Genomic DNA, 25111 nt, shown 5'->3' on the forward strand with positions numbered 1-25111 from the left:
CCCAAACCCTTGAGTCAAGAAACTGTGTAGAGGTAAAAAAAAAAAAAAAGATGATGGAGAAAAGTACCTGTCAAAAGATGCAGAGTCTTTACTGGAATTATTGTTTGTCCTTATGGTCTCACTGAATTGTCTTTTGTTTTGTTTGGTTCACAGTTGCTCAGTTTCAGCCAAAGGGGACTTTTTCTCCTTCATGTCCGTAATGTCCTCCCTGACAGGCTCTTAGCTAAAGCAGCACTTTAATACCTCATTAATGGCATTGTTCAGTTTAATGTTAATTGTATGTACAGATGGCCTGTTTTCAGGCCATTGTGCACAGTTCTTTTTGCCATCCTGGAAGGTACTACGTGTAACACTGTCAGTAGTCTATGGAAAGGCCACCACTATGCAAACTCTATGTGACAGTTAGCTTCTTAGCCACTTATGAATATGTACCATAGATGATGATTGTGGTTGATTGTTTGAGGCTTTAGAGCGTTTGTATCCAGACATTAGAAATAGGGAGACTGGTCTCAGCACCTCTTGAAATCTAATCAGAAGGTTGCCAGTGTGCGAGGTTATTTGTTAAGATCAGGTGCCAATATTCTCTAAAATAATAGCAAGCATATATGATTTTGTTGCATTCACAGTGGCTGCAAATAGTGCCTTTATACGGGCATGCAGTCAGGTGCAATCTTAAAAGCATATATCACAGCGCTATAGAAGAAGACCCCCACACAAGCTCCTTGAGTTTGTTACACCTGCACGGTGAGCTCTAGTCTGTGTTTGTGTGTTTATAATTATTTCATGTAAAATTATTGTCCTATGTTGTAAAAGTGGCAACAAAAGATTATCTGGTCAGAGCTGCTTTTGAGCAAACAGCTGTTGGTAGAATTGCTAGTCTTATTGCACAATTATTTCATGATTACATAATTGAATGGTACTGTATTTGGTAGCCCCAAAATTAAATCTAAAACCCTGTTAAGTCTTCTGATAAAACAATGCATTTCAGCAGCATTAATACGAGAGATTTTGGCCAACTTATTCATTAGAGGTGGGCAGCAAGCCTCACAGTTCCATTCTGGTCATAATTATAGCAATCAAAAGATTTAATTTCAAATATCAATATCACTTGCATGATATTTCAGTGTCTGGATACGTGTAGTATAAGCCTAGTAATGCTTCATCTAAGAGCTCCCAGTAACTTCAGCAAATACAAGTAGACACTTCCATTTTCAAACTTTATTGGTAGTCATTACTCCTCTTTTGTAATGACAGCAGAAGAGAAAAACAAAATATGCTTTTATGGTACATTTTCCAGAAAATTTAGAAGTACTGTAAAGTCTATCCATCCTCTGTCTCTCTGTAATTATGTTGCACAGGTCACTACAATGTATTGGCATTAAATTACTGCACACTATTATTTGCAACATTTTCTTTTATCTATGGTATACTTTGACTTTCAGTTGAAAACATCATATTTTGCTAATTTCACAGGAAGATGGACTATGACCAATGCAAAGTTGCTAGTATCTGAAGGAAGACATTTATTCTTTGTGCCTAGGCTTAAAAGCCAGGAATTAATTCCTCTAGCTCATGAAGATTCATACTGTAAATACTACATAATAGAAATGCAGATCTGATTAATGTATGTTGTTGAAGCATCACCAATAGCAGGAGAAGCCACACAGCAGCCGTTCGCTACATGGTGATATGACATGCTTCCCTTCCCAACTTTTGCCTCATTGTCACTGTTTCAGCAAGATGGGTGGAAAGAAACAATTTATTGTTGGGAAGGCAATTATAAATATACTATATCTAATATGCTATGCTAACATCATTTTAATCAGGTAATTATTGAAGGACTGTTTGGCCTTTAAGGACATTGATTTAATGGGAATAAATTTAATGATTGAACACTGTTTATGTAACATTATCATTGCTACTGATGCAGAAAATTGGAATCTCAGCTCAGCTGAAAAGAGGTTAGAGTTTCCATTATCACGTTAGATCCCTTTCTTCTGGAATGCAGTTATTAGACCCTTTTTTATACTTTCAGTATGTATTTAAATGTTTGGGGTTTATCTAAAAATTACTGTGTGCAAAAGGTAAGTAAAAATGCTCATCATTGCACTGTTCTCGTTTTTAATCAAAGGCTTGAATTGCTGTTTAATACAGCCTTAAACAAAGTCCATTAGATTTTGGTTTTGACTAGCTATTACTTCTCCCATGAAACAAATTTCCTCTGTTTTCATTCTCTGCTTTCTTCCCTGCAAACCTGATCGTTACATTTAGAATGAGTAAAGGTTTGGTTTACGGAATGGTTTTACAGCTGTAAAAAAGCAGCAGCTTTAAAAAGTAGTAGCAGACAGAGTGCAGTTCTATCTAGATTAATCTGAGGTTGAATCCTGCATGGTCTGGTCACAGCTTTGGAGTGATTTAAGACACTCTGACCCATTCATTCTCAAAATTGAAATGGTGAACATTATAGAAAGCCTGTACTCAGTACCTGAGGATTAAGACAGAGTTAAAGCTGACCTTTATATCTACTACTCCCATTTACCTAAAGGGATGTTATATCTGGCTGCCCTCCTTGATTTGCCCTTAGTAGTGCTATTGTCATGAATTATTTTTTAGCTTTATAGAGCCTCTAACTACTGTTGTGTATAAATTAGATCCAGGGAGAAAAGAGGGGCTCCACATAAACAAGTGGTTGGAAGCATGTAGTGAATAGCTGTGTCTGACAGACTTTTGCAGATCAATTTTCAAACAAAATTTTAATCAAGGATGTCTATGACAGTTCCTGCTGTATCTTGGCAGAGTTTTACAAGGGAGTCTGGTGGCCAAATGATTAGCCCTCTGTCACTAGAATGAAGCCGTTGCAGTAGAGACAGCAAGCTGGGCAGACGTGGTATTTGAAGACAGATAGAAAAATAATTTGACAATAGAAGTAGCAGAGACTCAAACTTATAAACACTCTGCAGATTGCTGACCCACTGGTGAGCCAACGCTGTAGTAGGCTGAAATGCTTTGCACTGGGTAGCGCTAACCCCTTCCTTCGTGCTAGACCACTTCCTAGCTTCAGAGAGGATCGTGTGTTTCAAGCGAAATATTTGCAAATAGACGTTTGGACCATCTTTTGGATATATCTATTTGTCCATCACATTATGCATCAAGGCCCTCGGACCAGATTTATGAGATGGGTACACTGGGCCGCGACTTGATGAGAGCTTAGTGGCAGTGCCACTGGTCCTTGATTAGCCCCAGCATTTGAAATCTCAGCATGGATAATCTCTTCCTATTAATGAGGGAACAGAGCTGAGCAATGAGCCTTAGTATGTAAGTCAAATGCCAAAGGCACATCTAAACAGATGCACAGCAGTAGCAAATGGAGGATTTTCAGACGGAGTTTGCAAGACACGAAATATAACTTGGAGGTGATTGCTGGCCGGCAGTAACCAAGAGTGACAGGGTAGCGTGGTAATCTCTCTTTCAGATTGGAGCTGGCTTGTGCCTGGCTTCTTCGATAGGAGGCTGGACGGAGCCTACTATCTACCTGCACAAGGTTGGGCATATACCCTCAGGTTAACTGGCTTCCACAGCTGTTGATAAGGCTCTATAAGCATGTATAAAATGCAGCTTCTCAAACTACTTTACAGATTTCAGATGACTAGGAGTGATTTGAAATAAGCCTGAAGGAGAAGAAATATCATCTCAGATATTCCCCCTGTCACATAAATGGGAGAAATAAATGAGGAGAGCTTTCTTTTGTGGATCATTGCTTCCCTTCTGGGAGGGCAATGAGGGCAGTGCTTCCCACCCAGCTGAAAGGAAACAATCTTCCAGGGAGCAAGCGTAATGAGATTAGTCAGGGGATCATTACACTAACAACAAATGGGAGAGAGTAAGTAATTGTTTAGTTCAGAAGTAAGACATTAAGGGGAACAAAAATTAATCAGGGCACAAAATGACAATGTGAACGCATTCTTTAATTGCCTATAGGCCAGTGCCAGAAAAAGAACAGTTGGAATTGCTCACTTACAAATACAGACTTGGTCTTCATGGTGTTAGTGAAATCTAGTACGAACACATGACACTATAAAGTACTGAAAGACAGGTGGACAAGGTGGCCAAAAGGGGAAGAAGAGTGTCACTGTGTCAAAATGGCATTAGGTATTTCAGAGGCCTTGAGAACTTGGAAAGAATTGTTCTTGATTTCTTGTGGGACCGTGTGCGAATGGCTGGAGCACAAAATGAGATGGGAGACAATGTCTGCGTAGACCACCAAATCACACTGGAGTGGAGGACAATTGGCTCCTCTAGTGCATTTCTGTAATGTGCAAGGGAAAACGTGAGATATAATAGGGGCATTCAATCTGGATGATGTATATTTCAAGTTTTATGCTGCCCATGCTGAAGCATCTTGAATGCACGTATAGAGCAGATGGAAAGAAAAAGGAACATTGATCACACCAAAGAGTTAGAACTACAGACTTCAGGAGGAATGACATGGGGAGCAAGTGTACACAGAATTGAGTCAGAGTTGAGAAGAACAGGAAGGAGGGCTTTGAGAATTTTATTAGGAGCCAAAGAAACCTTAATGATAACGGTGCATTAGGTGAAGGTAATAGCATTCAAAATAGTTATGCCAGAAAGGCAATAAGTATGTCTCTTCTGTGTTTGTGAAAAAGCAAATCAAATACTTTGTATATCGAGAGCAATTCAAGAGGATGAAAATGGCAGCTACCAACATCAGACATTTTCAAATCAGCAAATCCAAATTAATTTCACCCAAATGTTTTAAAACAGATCGCTGAGGAATTTCAGGGACCATTATTTGTTGATCTGAGTCCTGGAGCATTGGGAATGTTTTAGAAAGCTGTCAAAAAAATCTAATGTAAAACCTAAAGATCAAACTGAATCTTTAACTCAAGTGTTTCTTCCATCTTAATATATGCATGTAACAAATTGAAAGACTTCATGAATATAGACAGACACTTAACAGTTCCAAAAGTTCCATCAAAAGTCTGGTATTGAAGAGCTGTATTTATATAAAATATTAGTATTTCTCAAAAAGTAAAACAGCCCTTCTCAAAATCATATAGAGAAGACAGAGGAAAAAGGAAGCCAAAGCATGTCCATGGTAAATACAGCAGCGGCACACAGAAAAATACTTTATAATATATTGCTGGGAGCCACACCTGAGCCAGGCACTGAATAGTACCTGAAGAGGGAATGCTGCTGGAAGCTGATGAGGATACTCAAGGGGATTTTCAGTACAGACAGATAGGATATGTTTGGTTTGTCTCTTAAGCACAGTGTTTGACATATAAAGGATTTGTGTTCATCAGAAAGAATAGGCCAGCTATTAACTCAGAAGAGCTCTAATGCTGTTGGAGTAGGCACATGAAAATGTCTCCTCTATCAGTTGTATGCTAGGAAGATAGACATCAAAAATTTATCTAATATTTCAAATTTTAAGATTAATGAATACCAACATTTCCATGAATTTACAATGGATAAATTATTTTTGTTGTAAATAAAAGAAAATATGAAAATTTCTAAATATTTTAACAGTTTTAAACGTTTCAAGTATCTCCTTGGAAGTGGTTTTTGTTTCTCATTTACTTCATTTTTTTTTTTTTATAAAACTAATATGTGAGAATATCTTGACAATGGAAACCCCCGCAACACATGACTTTACTATTTTATTAAAAAAAAAAAAGAAAGGTTGCTTATTCTTTTGGATTTGATGGAAGTTTTTATAATTGTTTTAGCATCCAGTGGTAAACTACAGTTTTAAAGCTTTAAACTAAAGTTGCTGGGGGAGGGGAACCTCAATCCATCCCACTCCTACCAGTTTGATGCCAGTCCCACTAATAGATGCCCAGAGCCTGGATAAGGATCACAGGTCAGCAGGAAAGCACCTGGAGTGCAGTATAAAGGAATTCCAGCCACTCCAGCCAGTAGGTTGGCTTCATCGGGGACCCAACTTAAATGCCTCCTTGCAAATGCACGTAGCATGGGGAATAAACAGGAGGAGTCAGAGACATGTGCACGCCTGCAGGGTTATGATCTTATTGGCATCACGGAAATGTGGTGGGATGGCTGCTATGACCAGAGTGTTGGAATGGAAGGATACAAGCTCTTAGGAAGGACAGGCAGGGAATATGAGGAGGGGGTGTCACCCTCTATGTCAAGGACCAACTGGAGTGCATGCGTGGAGCTCTGCTTGGGGATGGATGAGAAGCCAACCAAGAGCTTATGGGTCAGGATTAAAGGGAGGGCAGGGACAGGTGACGTTACAATGGGGGGTCTGCTACAGGCCACCCGACCAGGAAGACCGAGCAGATGAGGCCCTCTATAGACAGATAGGAGCAGCCTCATATTCACAAACCCTGGTCCTCATGGGGGACTTCAACCACCCTGATATCTGTTGGAGGGACGACACGGCAGGGCATAAGGTATCCAGGACATTCCCGGAATGCATCGATGATAACTTCCCTCTCCAAGTGACATAGGAGCCAATGAGGAGAGGCGCCATGCTGGACCTTGTTCTTACCAACAAGGAGGGGCTGGTGAGGCATGTGAAGCTCAAGGGCAGCCTTGGCTGCAGTGATCGTGAAATGATGGAGTTCAAGATCTTTACGGCAGCAAGGGGGATGCACAGCAAGCTCACTATCCTGGACTTCAGGAGAGCAGACTTTGGCCTCTTCAGGGATCTACTTGGTAGAGTACTGTGGAAGAAAGCCCTGGAAATAAGAGGGGCCCTAGAATGCTGGCTAATATACGAGAATCACCTCCTCCAAGCTCAGGAGCGATGCATCCCAACAAAGATGAAGTCAGGCAAAAATACCAGGAGGTCTGCATGGATGAACAAGGGGCTCCTGGACAAACACAAACTCAAAAAGGAAGCCTACAGAGGATGGAAGCAAGGACAGGTAGCCTGGGAGGAATACAGAGAAATTGTCTGAGCAGGCAGGGATCAGGTTAGGAAAGCTAAAGCCCTGGTAGAATTAAATCTGGCCAGGGATGTCAACGGCAACAAGAAAAGCTTCTACAGGTATGTCAGTGATAAAAGGAAGGCTAGGAAAAATGTGAGCCCTCTCTGGAAGGAAACGGGAGACCTGATTACCCATGATATGGAGAAGGGTGAGGTACTTAATGACTTTTTTGCCTCAGTCTTCACCAGCAGGTGCTTTAGCCATACTGCCCAGGTCACAGAAGGCAAAGGCAGGGACTGGGGGAATGAGGAACTGCCCACTGTAGGAGAAGATCAGGTTCGAGAGACCATCTAAGGAACCTGAAGGTGCACAAATCCATGGGACCTGATGAGATACATCTGCAGGTCCCGAGGGAACTAGTGGATGGAGTTGCTAAGCCACTATCCATCATATTTGAGAAGTCGTGGCAGTCTGGTGAACTTCCCACTGTCTGGAAAAGGGGAAACATAACCCCCATTTTTAAAAAGGGAAAAAAGGGGGACCTCAGAAATTACAGGCCAGTCAGTCTCACCTCTGTGCCCGGAAGGATCATGGAGCAGATGCTCCTGGAAACTATAGTAAGGCACATGGAAAATAAGGAGGTGATCAGCTTCACTAAGGGCAAATCATGTCCAACAAATTTGGTGGCCTTCTACAACAAGGTTACAGTATTGGGTTGGAACTAGGTGATCTTTAAAGTCCCTTCCAACCCAAACCATTCTATGATTCTATGATACTTCCAGTGAACAAAAACATGATTCCTATAACTTAGTACCTAATATATTTGGAGTATTGTCACCGTATTAATAGTAATCGTAGTAATAAAACCTAGATGCAGTCCTCTTTCTTTAGGAAATAAGACCTGAAGAAATGATGCATGTGTGAAACAAAATATCTGAATGTCTCTTTTCATATAGAAATTTTTTTAAAAAATCATTACATTTTAATAAAAACAAAGTGCTAGGGGAAAAACAGGTGGTGTGGTGAATAAAAGCAATAGCTGGCTCTTGAACTTGGCCAGACCTTGTAGAATCTGGCTGACAGCCCTGCCTCATGCTCTGTTCCTTCCCTATTCTCAATCCCCTGCAATCTGCCAATATTTGCAAGACTAGGGAATTCAGCCACTGATTTACAAGCTTATTTGGAAGGCATTACTGATTCAAGGGGTTGTATTCTCCTGTTGAAGAATACATGTCATGCCTGCTGTGGTCAATGGGTGTTAAATTCCGGACACAATGTAATATTACAAACTCAGATTATGACATGCCAAGTTATGTTATGGAAATGAATGTACTCTGCACAGTTCAAGGAAGAATGGAAAAGTATGAGTGAAAAATGAAAAGAAAAGAAGAAAAATTCATGATGAGAGAGTTTCCACCAACTTCCAAGCTGCATTTATTTCACAGCTGGTAGAAATAGGTACAGGCTTCATTGACTGTAAAGTATTTTTTTTTTGTCCTATACTGCATTGAACATTTCCAATTGAAAACAGGAGAGATTTTATGTTATCAAGAAAGTTTTTAACAGAACAATAGCAATAGCTAATGCCCTGAACGATTCTGCCTTTGAAGAGCTCTGCTTTGCAGAGTTCTGTAAAGATAACAGAGCTCAGTCAAACTTTAGGTTTTGTTTCTCATGGCAAAAATAGCTGAAATATAAAATGCCTTTGCCTCTTTGTTAATACAAACTACTCCCCTTACACCCACTCTCTATTAAATGTCCCTTTCACAAAGAAAACGTAAGACGTACATTGATCTAAACTATTTGCAGCAGAACTCTACACTTTATATTTGTGCAAATGGAAATTGCAGATGCACAGCATAATTGATGTGACTGTTCTAACAAGCTAAAGGCTAAACTGCAGCCAGCTCCCAGTCCTTTGTGTTTTTTTCCAAAGGCCAATAATTCACTGAATGTGGACAGAATTTTTGTGAGAAAAAACAGAACCAAAATCTGTCCCCAGATAACCCTCCCTATTATTTCTTCACCTGCCTTTTCCAAGCACAATTAAGATTCTGGTTTTCAAGTTTGATAGTATTAGAGTTCCTCAACGGAACAGTCACAATTAATATATTTTTCATGGTTCTCAAAATTATCGGAAAAAAAATATGGCTAAAACTCCTTACACACAAATCCAGCTCACTGCAGACCTCTGGCAGAGATTAGTGCAGCTTAAATGATTGAAATTTGACAAAGTTAGTCACAACTAAGATACGTTCTTAAAGTGAGGATGGTAGGGTAGCCTTGATGGTAAGTATTGGTGAAAATTTGAATTTTGTCTATAATAAGAACCTAGTCTTTGGGATTTCCCTGGCAGCTGTGGTTATCACAAATAGAAATTGCAAGCCATGATTCTGGTAGCGTCCTTTCTGTAGAAGGGCAGAGCCTTCTCATCCAGGCCTCCCTCCACGTATGGAGTAGCTGCAGCAGACTGCAGCTCTCAGTTCCCCTCAGAGATATCATTTAGTAGAGTTATCAAATTCAGGACATAGAATAATGGTGATTTATGGCTTTTCTCTCTGTGTGTAGTTGTTTATAAAGTACATTTCAATAATTAATTTTCAAAAGGTGTTATTGTTCTCCATAGTCAATTCCAAGTTTCCTCAATATTGTGGGCTCTATGCTGCCATGCTATTTGCTTGAGTAATAGTAAAAAAATTATTTCTGAGATGTTAAGCAAATGGATTTTATTTTTAAATATTGTGCATTCCCAGTGAAGTTGTTAAATCGATACTAAATCAGAGAGAGATCTTTCTTATCTCACACATTTACTGCCTGGCTGACTAGTAACAAAAATTGCATCACTTTTCTGCAAAATGGCTGCCACCAGGCTTGATCTCAGAAATGCCAACGATGGTTAAAATTTCTGCAAGAAACATTTCACCTTTTTTTTTGTCCACGAAAAAGAACTTTTTCCATTTCTATCTGAAACACTTTTATAGTTCTGGACTACGCAGATGAACACAGTTTTTCTTTAGGCAAACCACTGACAAATCCCCACAAAGATGTTTGGAGAAACAACCTATGCATTTTGAACGATTAAAATGTAGTCCAGAATTATAGAATACCAAGATCTCACCAAGCTGTCATCCTCAGTTTCCCTGTTTTGCCTGTTTTCTCGTTATTTAATTCCTTCTCCTCACTTGTAAACATCTCTTGCAATTTTTGACTTGAAGAAACCTTTAAACTTACTGCTAACAAGGGAGAAAAAAGGTATTAGAAATCTATATGGGAATTGTATAGATTGAATTTAATGTCCTAAGGTGGGTTTTTCCTCATATTTAGGTCTGTCATAATTATACATCATATTCTTTGCATTGTCAAGAAAATGCGTTATTTTTCTTACTCTCTGATATGTAGCTTGAAGCACTTGGAAATAAATGGGAATAAACAAAAATTCATAAAATAAGTTGCAGTCTAAGCCTGTCATCTGAAATAGGCCAGCATTAAGCTGGTCCAGGATTGATGAAGTAGAGTTGCATTAGATGAGAGTGGGAGGACTAAAAATAATTTCTTTCACTGTCACTTCTACGGTAATTCGGCTCTTTCAGAAAACTCCCAATAAGATTGCTTTTTGCTCTGGAAAATACCTTTTGCTTCCTGCACATGCAATCTGAAAATTTTAAAGGCAGATTAGATTTTTAAATGGCATTTGGTACTCATCAAAAGTGTCGGCTGAATTATACTAGGAGCTGTAGCCACAACATAGGTGATCCGCAGGTAGGGGCGTTATACTCTTCTGCCAGTGTGTTGGAAGGGCCAAGTCTAAAGAATAACGCAGCCTCTGTATTCACATGAGCTCTGTCTCTTAAATGACAAAGCAGCTGCAGGACTGCTGCATGTCGTCTTTGACTTCCATTTGTTTCATAAGTGGAGCTCAGTATTTTTAAGCGTTGCTTAGCATGCTACATCAGTAGTGTTTTTAGTGTAACCACAACCAGCATGTTAACTCCCATTGATGAATTTTGCTACAGGAATGAGGTGTAGTAGATCTTACTCTGGTCACCAACATTTGTTTACATCGCAGCCGGTGGTCCCCTTTGCCATTAGGGGTTATTAAGCTTTGCTGGTATGATATGAAAGACAACAACAGGGAAAGACTTGTTTTGTCTTCTTGGCTCCCTTGCGTTGTGTGTCCTGTGCATAGCCCCTCATAACTAGAATATGCTGTCTTCCATAAAGATGTCCATGCGCCTGAAAGTCATACTAGATATTGGGAAGCAGAGCCCTGGGAGGTTTACATGCATGTCCCTTCTGCATACTAATTTACAGTCAGCAGTGGCTGTTAGGTCTGTAGCTCTTTTTCATGGTAATGTTAATAGAAAACCAGTGATTGCTGCTCTCATGAATTATTTGGTACTCTTCTGCACTGAGAAAACATGTAAATTTGGGCTGAAAGAAAACTCTGGGAAGTTTTATCCCTAGAAACAAAACTGGGAGAAGGGAGTGAAGAAGTTTCTTAAGGTGAGCTGTCATGGTGTGGGAAGTGTTTTAGCCAACAGTACGATAGAACAAGACTGTATCACATTAAGTCTCCAAATAGATGCCAAAGAAATGATACTATGGCAGTAAAATATCTCCTTTGATTTTTGTTTCTCTGTTTCACTGGGAGAGGTGGAATACCCTGCCTGTACTGCTTAAAAATCATGTACCTATGCAGTTGCAGTGTCAGCCCTGTTTTAGAAATGGTGGTTTCAGAAGCGTCAGTGCAAAGATTTTAGAGTAGGGGCAGGAGTGATGAATCATTTTGATATGTGTTCCTTGTACGTGTACTTGGATGCAAGCTTTGTCTTCAAGCTTCGTTTATTGACTGCTGGTATACAAGATATGACGGTGAATTAGGAAAAAGCCTTCACAAACACCTGGGTGAACTAAAAGCACTTGAGATGACCAGCACTGACAGTTTTTTAAGGTCTTTTACTAACATGGGTGTTAAAAAAGAAAAGTAACGGTGAACAGTGGGAACAACCTTACCGATGTATGGGGAAACTGCAAGGTATGAACAGCAGCAGAATGCTGTGGCTGAGGGGGTCTGTGATGGCTTTCATCCTCACTTGTTGCACAGCATCCTCTCTTGAAAACTAGAAGGCAGGTGTGTGACTTTCAGTGGTCCTCTATTTTCTGACATTTCATTTCAAGAAAAAAATGTGAGAACTTAAAGTTTTACTCATTAAGCTGAAAAATGAAAATGCAAGGATGTCCGCGAGATCATTGGCTTTTTCTCTCTCACTCTACCCATTTTAATTCAATATGAAGCTTATCGTCAGGGATTGGCACCTGAAAGTTAAAAGGACAAACAGCCTGTTCCGATAAATTGATATAGCTCTCTGCTCTTTTCATTTTACTAAAAATCACTTTAAAATTAAATATTCCAAAGACATTGCAAAAACTTGTAAAGTAGAAATATTCTATTAAAAATCTTCTAAAATTTATGTGGGAGAGAAAACCAAATCTTCAGATGTTGAAGTTAATGTTCATCTTTTAGAGTCTTTTTATTGAAATAATATCTCCCAATCTGATCGGTAGATTCTTATTTCAGATAATTACATGGCATCTTGGAAATAAAAGGAAATTTATTTCCAACTGCACAGGTTTAATATAGATTTTGTCTTTCGATACCGGAATTCTTAAAAGGCAAAGGATTTCAATACTTATATACCAAAAATAGAAATAATGGCATCAGTTATTATTTCACATATGGTACAACCCCACACCACTGAAGTAGGAAAAAAGCTTCAAATTTGTTTATTGTAGGGTGATGCAGAGTTCCCAATGCTTTGTATAGGTAGGACAAACTTTGAACAAAATAATAAGGTGATCCTTCATAGTCAAGCATTGATTAAATACCTAGCTTGTCTACATAATTGAATATTATTTGAATTTGGAAGGGGAATAACTGTAATTTGTGTTTCTATTAAACGTACTTGCTTGGGGAAACGTGACAGGTTTTTTACGCAAGTGAAGATCCAGCACAAAATACTTATAGATGATTGGATCTGTAACAAACCGCTCTTGCTTTTGAGTATCCCAGCTATTGTACCATCGCAAGACTTTACATCCGAGAAAGCTACCTCAAAAATAATGACAAATTTTCAAATTGATGATTATAGGGGGCGAAGAAACAGGTGAACATCTTGAGCTGTTGACTGTGGGTGGTTGCCGCAGTCACTTTTCCCCCCTAGTTACTTGTAGATGTGAGAAAACTTTTACTTCAGACAAAAATGGACATTTTTAAAACAATGAATTTTCTTTCATCTAAAAATCTGTGGTTTGTATGTTTTTAACTGAAAGAGTTCTTTCAGACTCTGAACTAGTGTGTTTTGGGGGCAGCTATTTGAATATAAAATAATGCTTTTCATGGCTTGCTAAAGTGGGCTCTGTTCACACAAGTGGTGGTGCGCAGCTCAGATCCTGGTAGGTTTAGTTGCTGCTAATGTTTTGTTTACATGGCAGTTGAACTTTAAAGGAAAGCAACTATGGGAATACAAAACAATTTTGCAGTCTTCTTCAATACATGTGACTTTGATTTTTATTTTTGCACATCCAAGCTGACTGGCAGCAAGTTGTACACATACACATGGCTCTCATGAGCACCTGCCTGCCTACAGAACTGTGAAAAATAATTATATTTTAATGATTTATTTTTTTAACTTTATGTTCTCAAGAATGCAAATCTTAATTAAGGTTTGCAGATAAGATCTCTAAGGAAGGAACATTGTAAGAATTTACTTTTGCTCTTTTTGTTATGAGATTTTGAAGTCTATTTCCATTACTGGACATGACTGGCAGATGAATTGCAATTAAAGGCACAACAGCAAAAGAGATTAAATACAGTCATGATGGTTGACAGTGTGGGCTTCCTTCAGCACTTCTCATTGCATAGAAAGTGTTGCTCGAAGTCCTGCTCAGTTTACTAAAGCAACCTGCTTTAGCAGAACCCTGCTGACCCTGGGGACTAGTTCTCCTGAGCAATGCATGAGCAATGAGGATCTGGGTTTCTTTCTGCCAAATGAAAATTCTTGCTTTTCCTTCTTCCCCACAGGAGGAGAGGTGCCATACACAACTCTGGCAACCCGACTGATGATGGGGGCTTGGTGGCTTTTTGCTTTGATTGTCATCTCCTCCTACACGGCAAACCTAGCAGCTTTCCTCACCATCACACGCATTGAGAACTCCATCCAGTAAGTTGATAAAGAATCAATTCAGGGAAAGGAGGGTAAACAGATATATATATGTATACGCACGTGGAGGGGTATGAATGTTCTACTTAAAAGTGAAAAAAGGGAGAAATTTTTATCATCCTGAGAAGTTGTTTGGAAGCTAAAACAATAACAATATACCATAAACTTCCAGTCTCCCTGGAGACACTTTGTCTTTAGGATCAGAACTGTTGGCCTCTGACAGCTACTATTCTGTGGCACATATACATACATGTGTATGCACACATACGTATTTTCACAGAAGCAATTGAGTTTAAGATAACCAGCGTGTCAATATTTGAAATGGGTAAGCATAAATTGTTGCTGTGTGTTCTCAGGCTATACTTCCCATTCAAATGCATCCCACGCTAACTGTGCTCTAACACTTTGATCAGGAGGAGCCCAATGATTCTTCAGTGTTTGGGGAGCTCAAAGCAGAATTCACCTTTTCTTGCCAAGGCAAAGATGTGTTAATAGCAACAAACGATAAAAATTTATCTTTGCTCCTTCTGTTCCCAGGTGTTCTCTTACTACATTAACAGATCACATTGTTCTCTTTTTTCTGTCTATTGGTTCTTTTGCTTCATGCCCCACCGTGTGAATGCCCTTGTCTCCTCCCGTTCCTTTTATGGTGAACGGTTTTTCTGTCACACCTTCCAATCCTTTTTTCCAGATCATCTCATCTCATCTCTCCATACCACAGGAACCTTTGTAGGTCTCCTACCCTCTCACTCTGCCCTTTTGTTCTCCAGTCTCCTCTCCTTTAGGAAGCTGCACACTGGGTTATCCTCGCTCCCACTGCTACAGTGACCTCCCCCATCCCTAATCCTTCCTCTTGGGTCAAAGCAGAGACTAGAAAATACAGTGAAGCATTAGCTAGCCAAGCAATCCAAGGGGCAGCTGGCCATTTTTCCATAGCAGGTTTTTAATCTTGAGGCTAAAAATCCATGAAAGTATGTGAGAGTGACAAAGTTAGCCGTTACCATGAATCCTTCTTTGCAAAAATAAGAGTGGCTTTAAAGAAAAGAGGCATATTCTGTGGTGTTTCTTCCTCCAGAAAGGTAAGAACCTGGCCTTCGAGTCAGGCTCAAAGCTGACCTTAGGAAAAATTCAGTTTTCTCACTCCAGTTGTTGATTCAAGTCCCTGTCTTCTGTGTATCATCACCTAAGGTCTTGCTGCCTCTCGTTCAGCTGCTTTCCAAATCTCTTTGAAATGCTCCCTGAGACAGTGAGCCACTCGTGGAGACTGGGCAGGGGGAGCCTTGGCGTCCTGTGAATCCACAGGTTAGGTTCAAGTGTCACTGCATGCCAGACAATCACTGTGGTCGCACTAAGGCACTTATCCACGAGGTGAGTATTTTCTATGTACTAAAACCAATCCAGGCTTTAGCAGCACATGGACAAGTAAACATCTGCAATAGCAGCCAAGTTTTATTTTCCATTGGAAGCCAAAACTCAGACCCAAGAGTAGAAGCAGTCCCTCACTTGGAGTGCATGATTATCTCCTGGCTCTTCCCATTAGGAGCATCCTCTTGCACTTCATAAACCCTTTCTTTTTCTCCCTGCTCCTTGGGTGAGGGGAGGAGGAGTTGATGTCCAGTGGCCTGAAATGCCCAGGCATTACCAGTCCTTTTCTGTTCCCAATTGGAAATGGAGTGCTGTTATCTTTCCTTTCTGGGCTATCAACCTCAACACTTTCATTTATTAGAGGGCTAAGCACACTGAGACAGAGACATGTAAAAGAGACTAAAATCACCTGAGCAAATCATTCCTCTGTTACAGTTGTATGACCAGTTAAGTAGAGTTAACATTTTCTTTTGAGATCTAAATAACAGACTTTGAGATGATGGAGTGCTGCAGGGGTACTTTGACACAACCCAACTGTTTGACTCGGTAGTCCCAATTATACTCCCTTCACAATTGATAGGAGAGTAAAATGATATTCTGCATCAATGTTTGTCAACATTGATCTTAAGGTTTTGAGGGAGGTTGGTTTATTATTTTTTTTTTTTTAGTTTCAAAAGCCTTACATTTGACTAAGGAGTGTGAAGAAACAACATGGGAAATTGTACATGCAAAATAAATAATAATGATATATTCAATCATTCAGTTTGTCCTTACAAATATGAAATATGCCTCTGCATCCTGCTTTGAAATTATGTCCTTTCTAGTTTTGAAGCAGTCCAGAAAAATGTTCAAATTATGGTGACAAATGTCTGGGTTTTCTTATAATGTGTAAAAATGAATAAAATATACCCAAACTATAATTTAATACATCTTCAGCTTTTTCTTGCAGTTTATTATGATGTCACTAGAAAACCCTCAGTGGAATTCTGAGGTTATTATGTACAGTTGGGACTACGCTGGTCTTTGTGCTGTATTATTTATGGACAAAGTCACTGAAAATGTTTTATTCAGTAGAAAACGTTGCAGCTGGAAGCTCCTGGAATGAAAGAACGGAGACATTTTTCAACAGCGCTTTCAGCTCAAAAATAGAGTAATTAGATGTGTTAAGTATCCATTAGGGAATGAAGTTATCCTAACTACAGTGGGAGTGTAAAACTTTAGTTTACAAAACTGCCAAAATTGGAACTTAACCAGCACATAAGAGAGAGGCTGTTTGTTTACCGTGCTGAATTACTGCAAAGTGGGAACATGAATAAGCAATAAAGAACCAAGCTGATGCTCTGATGCTCTTTTTTTTTTTTTTTTTTTTTTTTTTAACATATCAAATTGTACCTTAGGGAGCTTTAAAGGCCAGAATGGAAATTAGTTTAAGTATTTAAAGAAAATAAAACAGATTCTGCTTGTAGTGCTATCCAGCCAGCTTCAGAGAAGTCACAGAAATGAAAGAAATTGAAGTCAGTAGGTTTGCACAGATGTAACAAGTAGTTAATAGGTTTTCATTTCAGACTTCCAGCTAGCATCAGATATTGCAGTGTGTTGTTGAAGGTATGGTCCTTATGATACCTTTTACGAAAGGCAGGAGGATTCAAGCAGCCCATGGCACATTTCATTTCAATGAAACATTTTGGGAGTTACTGCATTTCAGCTTCTGGATGTGTAGCCAGTGTGTTCAGAGCTTTTGCAGCTTCCCTTTCTCGGCTGGTATGACGGTTGGGCCACTCTTCCTCCTCAGTGGCTCATGGTCTCCAGAAGCCTATTTTGAGATGAAAAGCATACAAAATTTTGTTAGGCAGTGCACTAGGGGTTCTAGTGAAATGTTCCCTTTCCCTAGAGAGTCTCGAAGTATAACTTTGCTGTATACCCTCACTTGAAGGTGATGGCATTTGTTCTCTGCTTCACTGATTAAAAATTTGGATCAAATTGTTACAATTTTTAAATGAACTTGGAGGAAGAAGAAGAAGAAGAAGAAGAGTGGCTGTAAAAATCTCCTTTTACAAACAAATGACTACTCTTAATACCTTTGGGAGCTCAGCTTTTTGTCTGCTGCCAACAGGCAATACCAAGAGTAGAGACACGCAAGTTATAAAGTAGTTCCTAGATGCATCTTTTATTCACACTTGACCCACATTGCAGATGATATTTAAATCAAGACAGTCAGCATTTCAAATGCCAAAACATTGTGGCAGCAAAGCAAAGCATAATTTTTATGTTCCTTAAATCTTTAGATCACTGTCTCAAATGCAACACGAATGAATAGTAATTAAGTGTGGCTTTTCTTGGTAAATGCCAAATAAATTTGGAGGTCTTGAGCTTTTTCCTCAAAGGTGCTGATGCTGTGAATTTCATCGCTGAGCCAGGATTGCCATTACTGTGTTTTATGATTCCTTTATGACTGAATTAGAGTCCATTGGCAGAGAGACTGATTTTACTCAGACTACTGCACTGCACTGCGCTGTTTTCCTGGGTGAAGGGAGGGTGTCACCACCTGCTCGCGAGCACTGAAATTTTGCAGGAAAGTGGAGGAGGTGAGGTGGGCAGAGGGAAAGTCAAAGGATTTGTCATATGAAAGGCTGGTGTTAGGTGGTTTCATGTTTAAATCTAATCCACTTCTAAAAGTGTGGAAGCTTGATTAAGACTTTAGGTTGTACGTGTTATAGGGAAGAGTCTGCATCTTGTGTCTTCTGTAAAATAAGAACTTGACATTACGTTCTCCATGTTCAAAGTAGTATGTCCTATTTGATAGGTAAGACCTCTTACTCCGAATAATGCAGGCATAGCATTAAAGCAGGCCTTTCGTCATCCTTATTTTGTCTAGTCATTCTTTTCACAACGCTTTTCCTAAACCATGAGTCACTTGGAACTAAGATAATCCCAAGGCTTTAAACAGTTCAATGCAACTGCCTACAAGTTTTCTGCAAAGGGGGTTACACAAGAGTGCAGTAGTTGGAGTAGATATTTCCTTACACTGAAAAACAGAATGTTCTTTAACTTTTCCTTTAGCATGTTTCACCCAGATCTTCAAATTGGCTAGCAAGCCGTATTACTAGTTTCTGACACAGCTGTCACTGCCAACAGTCAAATCTCTAGGCTTACTTGTGCCCTGTTCCCTAAACCTGCCTGTGAATTAATCCTTAATGTCTTAGGGGGGAAAAAAAAAACAAAAAAAAACAAACCAAAAAAGCATTGGAAAGCTTTATCTGAATTAGTCATAAAGACTTCAATGTAAGCCATGACATCCGTTATTTTCTCCTGAAATTTGGTGACTACACCTTGCCGACAGTTTTGTACAACAGTCAAGTCCAACACAGGTAGCCTAAATTGATCTATAAGCCAGAGCTACAAAGATACTGTGATGCCCAAGCCTCTGACCTCAGTGGTATTTAATCACCTTAAAAGGAATTTAGTTATTCCTTTATGGAGCTGACCTTTTCTTTTTCTACATTTTCTGTGTACTTTTTGAACACTTTTGGCTGACATATATGAACAACATGTTGCCAATTCTAAGTCTAGGATTTGAATATATAGAAGAGGTACGCTTTGGGGAAAGAAACATATGCAAATTCTAATACAATTTTTTTTCTTCGAGTTGAAAGCAGAGATAATTTTTTAAAATTACAAAGTCATTAATTTGTACTAAGCCACAAAATGAAAGTGACCTGACAACTGCTGCCTGATTAAGGTGCAGAATACTAAACAAAATCAACAAGTGCTGAAAAATACATGTAGCTGTTAATAATTCATCCTCAAAGGACTCAATTCATCCCCAGAATAGCCCTATATTGTAGTTAAATTGTATGGGATAATATTGGTATTATCCCAGTAATTGCAATGAGAAAAAAACTTACCATAAAGAACACACACAACGTTTTTCCCCACAATGCTTCATAAGTGATAACCAAAAATAAGCTGAACTGTGACCTGACTGCATGGTCGCTTCCCTATGAGTAGAATTTTTCTGTATGCAAGCTCAGTTAAAGTTATTTTATTTTATAACAGTTTTTTCAAATACATATATGCTTTTTTACTTTTAAAGACTTTTAGCATTCATTACCTTATTGCTTCAAAATTAGAAATTCAGAGAGATAAATGTTTTAAAATGTGAGATTGTAATTTCCTTATTCATGTTCGATGTGTGCTTTGCTTTAGTGAGATCAGTAAAACTATTGCAAAACTCCCACCCAGTGTGGAGCAAAGTATCAGAATTTGGGCATCAAAGTGTACCCCATAGGAATTAATCAGTTTGACTAATACTTTTTGCCTTATTTTGAGATCTGATGAGTCAGCTGTGTGGTGAGATTGGGTGACGTAGTGAGACTGGAGATTTATGTCTCCACTAAATGTATTTGTCTGAACAGGGATTGAGTTGTTGAGTCCAGGAATAAAGGCACATTGAACCACGTGTAACCTACAAATCAAGCTGGAGGCAAAGTAGTTATGAAAATTCTTTCTTCTGGAAAGGAACCTCAATGGTTTAATAATTTTATTCTGTCAAGGTTTGTCGTTTCTCTTTGTTTTGCTGTAGCTCGGCTGCCAGGCTGTGAATGTCATTCCAGTAGTCTGCAGAGGTGCAGGTTATAAAAAACAGTTTCTGAAGGAGGTCACGTATATTACGATCCCATTTGACATGTTTGTGCGCGGGGATGAAGTCACTGATGTGATAGGTCTTTTCCCTTTTTGCAGCTTGCCTACGCAGCAGCATACACACGGGGACACCTCAGAGGCTGCAGAAGTCCCTCGCTCCTCAGCATAGGGTCAGGCGAACCAAAGCGTGGGGTTTACTGCTGACAGCAGCATTTAGCGCATCCACAAAGTTTACACTCGTACTTGTCTTGCTCTTGTCCTCTCGCCAGCGCTCTCTCAGCACAGAGCAGCACCTACAACTGTGCAAAGATGCAGAGCAGGGCAGCTGAGAGGCACCCTGTGTTTTAGGGTAGCACACCAAACAGTAGAGAACTGCAGACTGAAGTTAATGCCAGACTTGGCAGCTACAGCATGCCTTCCTGGAGGCATCGGCACAATTCTCCTCCTTGTTATTTCCCTGCTGGTTGATGTGTGATGGCACTCGCGTGAGTGTGATGGCACTCTTCTCAGGCTGTTTGTTGTACGCTTCCCATACCTGATTGTCGTACAACTTCTGGACTAACAGCTCGTGTCTTGTCTCGGTTTGCCTTTCTGAAAATAGCAAGACTGCTTTTATAGCCACAAGATGTACAGAGGAGCTGGTTTTCTTTTGTGCTGTTTCTAACTGCACTGTTTTGTGGCAGCAGCTGCATAGATCATTTATATACCAGTTAGCAATGATATTTCAGAAAAATGCTTTGTTGCTTGTTATATTAGACATTATATGGCTACAGAGTCTTGTAATGATTGCAATTTTGCTAGGTGTTGTCACTAGAAAATGGAGACTCAGTAAATACTTTCTGTATACTCTTCTAGCAATATCCATGACAAATAACACAGCAATTACAGGACATTACAATATGCGGCCTGTGGCAGTTTGTTGCACTTCTGAGCACTGCCAGGAGATACAGGAGTGTACTGGCAACAGCAGCGGCAGCAGCAGTAACACAGAATGGGTGAATGCGATATCTTGTATTTATCTAGTGCCTTTTATCAGTGATGCTTTTGACAGATAGAGAGACTGTCAATGCAACAGTAATACCCCTACTTCTACACAACATTTTGCCTAATGGTGAGAGAAATTTTCACCAAGGCCCGCCGCTGCCTACCAGAGTGGCTTTCTGCAGAGCTGCGCCTCAGCCTGGGTTGTTGCAGGGGGTGATTCCTCCCCACGTGCAGGGCTTTGCGTTTGTCCTTGCTGAATTTCTTGCCACTCCTGTTGACCCATTCCTCCAGCCTTTCTAGATCTGCCTGAACAGCAGCCTGTCCTTGAGCAATCGACTGGTTCCCCAATATCGTATCATCTGCAAACTTGACAAGAGGGCTCTTACCTTCTCCCACTTATTGGTAAAGACATGTCCCAGGTTAGACCTCTGTGGTACCTGTTACCAGCCTCCAGGTGAGCCACCCTGTGAGTCTGATTATCCAACCAGGACTTTATCCATCTGGTTTCCCACACAGACAAACCTAAGGACCTAATTTGGATACAAGAATATTGTGGGAGTCAGCATTGAAAGCCTGGCTAAAGTTAATGTAGACTACATCCATTTCTCTGGTCTGTCCACAAACCAAGCCATTTTACTGTAGAAGGCAACCAGATTGGTCAGCCATGACTTACCTTTGGTTAATCAATGTTGACTGTTCCCAGTCAGCTTCTTCACGTGCTCAGAAATTTGCTCTGAGAGGACACACTCTATGATGTTGGATGACTAGACTTAATTCCATGCATCATCTTTTTTATCTTTTTTGAATATAGTTTGGACATTTCTTTTTTCCAGTGGTCAGGGATCTCCTCCAATCTCCTTCATCTTTCAAAAATTAAAGCAAGCAGCCTTGCAAGGACATTGGCCAGCTCTCTCAGCACACTTTGATGCAGTCTGCCAGGTCCCATGGACTCCTATGGATCTAGTGCTCTCAGTCAGTCCCCACCTTTCTGGTTAGGATTTACCTGACCACCTACTGCTGGTTGTTCATTGCCTCCTTGAACCCTGCCTCTAGCCACCGAGACCTGAGAGACCTTCTTGGGGAACACTGAGGCAAAGAATGCAGAGAACACCTCAGCCTTAGCTGTGTCTGCTGTTCCCCTCAACAGGTCCACACTTTCCTTGTTCAGCCTTTTAATTCTGCAAAAGCTATTCTTGTTACCCTTGAGGTCCCTTGAAAGCATCCACTCTAGATGAGTGTTGACTTTCCTAATGTTATCCAGAGTTGCCAGGAAATGTTTCCAAATTCCTCCTTTGTAGCCTGTCCATACTTCCACATTCTGTATATTGTTTGATGAGATGAAGGCCTTTTGAAAGTCTTGGGTTTTTTTAATAATTTCAAAGTGTAATAGATGATTGAATTGCTTTCCCTGGAGAAACCCACTTGGTGGCTATGTCTAATCTTCAGGACTGGTCTTTAAAATTTTATCAATTCTTATTTTAGTTTATTTATTAAGCCTAAGCATAATGTCTTAGTTGTTTACTATTTTATTTCCCCTGATTATCACTAGAGCCTTTTAAAAGAATTTACTGTTTCCCTTTCACATGCTGGCTATAAGGAGTTTTCCTAGTTTTGCTAACAGCTCAGCCATTTCATATTTAATCTTTCAGAACTCATAGGTATTTATCTGGACTTGATAGTTTTGGTTTTGTTTTTTTTACTTTTCAGTGACAAATTAGCTGCAGTACTTATTCTCCTGATATCTTAGTCTACTATAGTCTCACATTTTTTTTTTCCTCGAAAAGGGCAGGTCTCAGTCCTTTCATGGAAGACCAATATACTTCATGAAAAGCTTCATCTAGCAGCTCACCCTTGATGATCCCATATGCGTACCGATTCTTTGCAGGTTCCCTGCTGCTTATGTTCTTGAGGAGGAATGCTATCTTGTTGGAGAAAGAGGAGAGGATTGTGGGGTTTTTAATACCATTAGTTGTTTACCCTTCAAAATTAAATTTATCCCTTCCTTATATTTGCTATATATTATCTGCTTAGAATTTAGCTCTTGTTCAATGTTTTTCTAAGCCTATATGCCTGAATTTCAAAGGATTTCTTTTTGTCTCAACTAACCTCTAAACCCTTGCCATTGAGCTCTATTGATTTTGTCTTTTCCTACTTTCTTTTGTGTTCAGAGGCATACATATCCTTTGAGATCCGATTATTGTTTTCTTTGGTGCCATCTCTGGAACACCTAAAAATTCACTTTTCCCCCCAGTAGGGACATTTTCACTTGCCTCTATATTTACATGTTTCAGAAACACAACTTGGAATTTATGAGTTTCCTACAGTTGTGTTTGCATTTTCTGTGGCTGAGATAAGCTTTTACAACTTGCCACTATCTACTTTAAGACAGCGCTCACACCCTTGATTTGTCCTTAGATGTCATCTGCTAGATTTGTGCAGTTTATACACAGTTAATTTGTGCCAGGAAAGCTGTAATGGGTTGTAGGCACTGGACATATTGCAGTAGTTATTTTGAAACTTTAATGAATGCCATTAAAGAAACAAAGGTATGGGAAAGCAATTCTATAGGAAGGAAAATAAAGGCCAAGAGGTAAGGAGATTTTAAAGGGTTCCAATGTACCTTTTTAAGTCCAAAGCAGAGTTGACAAAGCCATAGTTGGTATGCTTTAGAAACTCTAAATTGGTTGATTTTTTCTGCTCATAGGGGACGGATAAGAATAGAAAAGATGTAAGGTAGAGCAAATTTGTTGGACTAAATGACATGAACCACGGCGAAAAGATAGTTCGTGAAACCACAACAGAAATCTTCCTATAGCTGAAAACAGTGTAGGATGTGACCTACTTTATGTGATTGGTGCACATTTCAGTGCAGGAATACCTCCAAAAAGCTGCTCTTTGCCGTGTAACCCAGTGGCACACAGAAGTACTCAGCCCAGGTGCTTTGGGCTAGATTCAGTGAGTTCTGGTGCTGACGCTCCTGCTGCCCAGCAGCGGGGTGTGCAGTGGCACCGCACTGTTGTAGGTGGTTAATTCTGTTGAACTTGCTGGGTATGGCTGGAGGGACTGCGATGCTCCCTTCTCTCCTTTGCCTCTGCTCAAAGGAGCTCTCAGCATTTGAGCTCTCAGTTTACTCCTTCCAGTGTTCTGTTTTCATCCGTTTTCATTTTTTCTACCCCTTCCTCCCACTTCATATTCCTCCTTGTGTCTTAAACCATAAAAACATATTTTCAGTCTCACTTTGTCTTTTAAGGAAAAAAAGAAAAAAAAAAGACAACAACAAGAGAAGCTGGCTTGACAGCCATCTTCCTATGTGTTGCCCTTTGCTTGCCTGCAGCTCCTTCCTCTTGAAAATGTGGCTTCAAGTCTCCTGTGTCTCTTTTCTTCACCAACTATTAAGGTCTCTCCAGGATCTCTCAAGGCAGACGGATATTCCTTATGGCACTGTCTTGGACTCCGCAGTCTATGAGCACGTCCGAGTGAAAGGGATGAATCCTTTCGAGAGGGACAGCATGTATTCCCAAATGTGGCGGATGATTAACAGAAGTAACGGCTCGGAGAACAACGTCATGGAGTCGACCGCAGGCATTCAAAAGGTACTGTTATGACTTAGTTTTCGCTTCCCATTGGAGATGCTCTGCTGTAACACTGCATTTGCTTAGCTGTTGCTTCTAACTAGAAGGGATGCATTTGCATCCAGATAATGGTCATGCCTGGTACCAATTTCTGCGTGCCCATTGCATCGGCACAGAGGATTAGGATTTCTCAGCTATGTAGCTTGTTTTCAGTCACATTTTAAAATATAAGTACCCAGAGTGTTTGCTCTGAAAAGGATTTATAGGTATGAGAGATGAATGCATTTGTCAGGATGCAAAATGGGAATAGGATCACTGGATTTATAACCTCAGAAGATGTGGCAATGTACTCTACAAAGCTTAAAGCACTTTGAATACAAGACATTGATTAACTTATTTTTGTAGAATC

General features: G+C 39.8%; 1 protein-coding gene across 2 annotated transcripts in view; it reads left to right on the plus strand.

The window, feature by feature from the left end:
• Positions 1 to 25111, plus strand: part of GRID2 (glutamate ionotropic receptor delta type subunit 2) — a 763919-nt gene that overhangs the window by 637150 nt on the left and 101658 nt on the right. For both annotated transcript variants that reach the window (XM_054202856.1, XM_054202857.1), the window contains 2 exons: positions 14002 to 14140; positions 24528 to 24723. In XM_054202856.1, the coding sequence (XP_054058831.1) occupies positions 14002 to 14140; positions 24528 to 24723 (335 nt within the window). The remainder of the gene's footprint in view (positions 1 to 14001; positions 14141 to 24527; positions 24724 to 25111) is intronic.

Source organism: Rissa tridactyla, chromosome 5 (genome assembly GCF_028500815.1).
Source record: "Rissa tridactyla isolate bRisTri1 chromosome 5, bRisTri1.patW.cur.20221130, whole genome shotgun sequence".
In the NCBI taxonomy this organism is placed as follows: domain Eukaryota; kingdom Metazoa; phylum Chordata; class Aves; order Charadriiformes; family Laridae; genus Rissa; species Rissa tridactyla.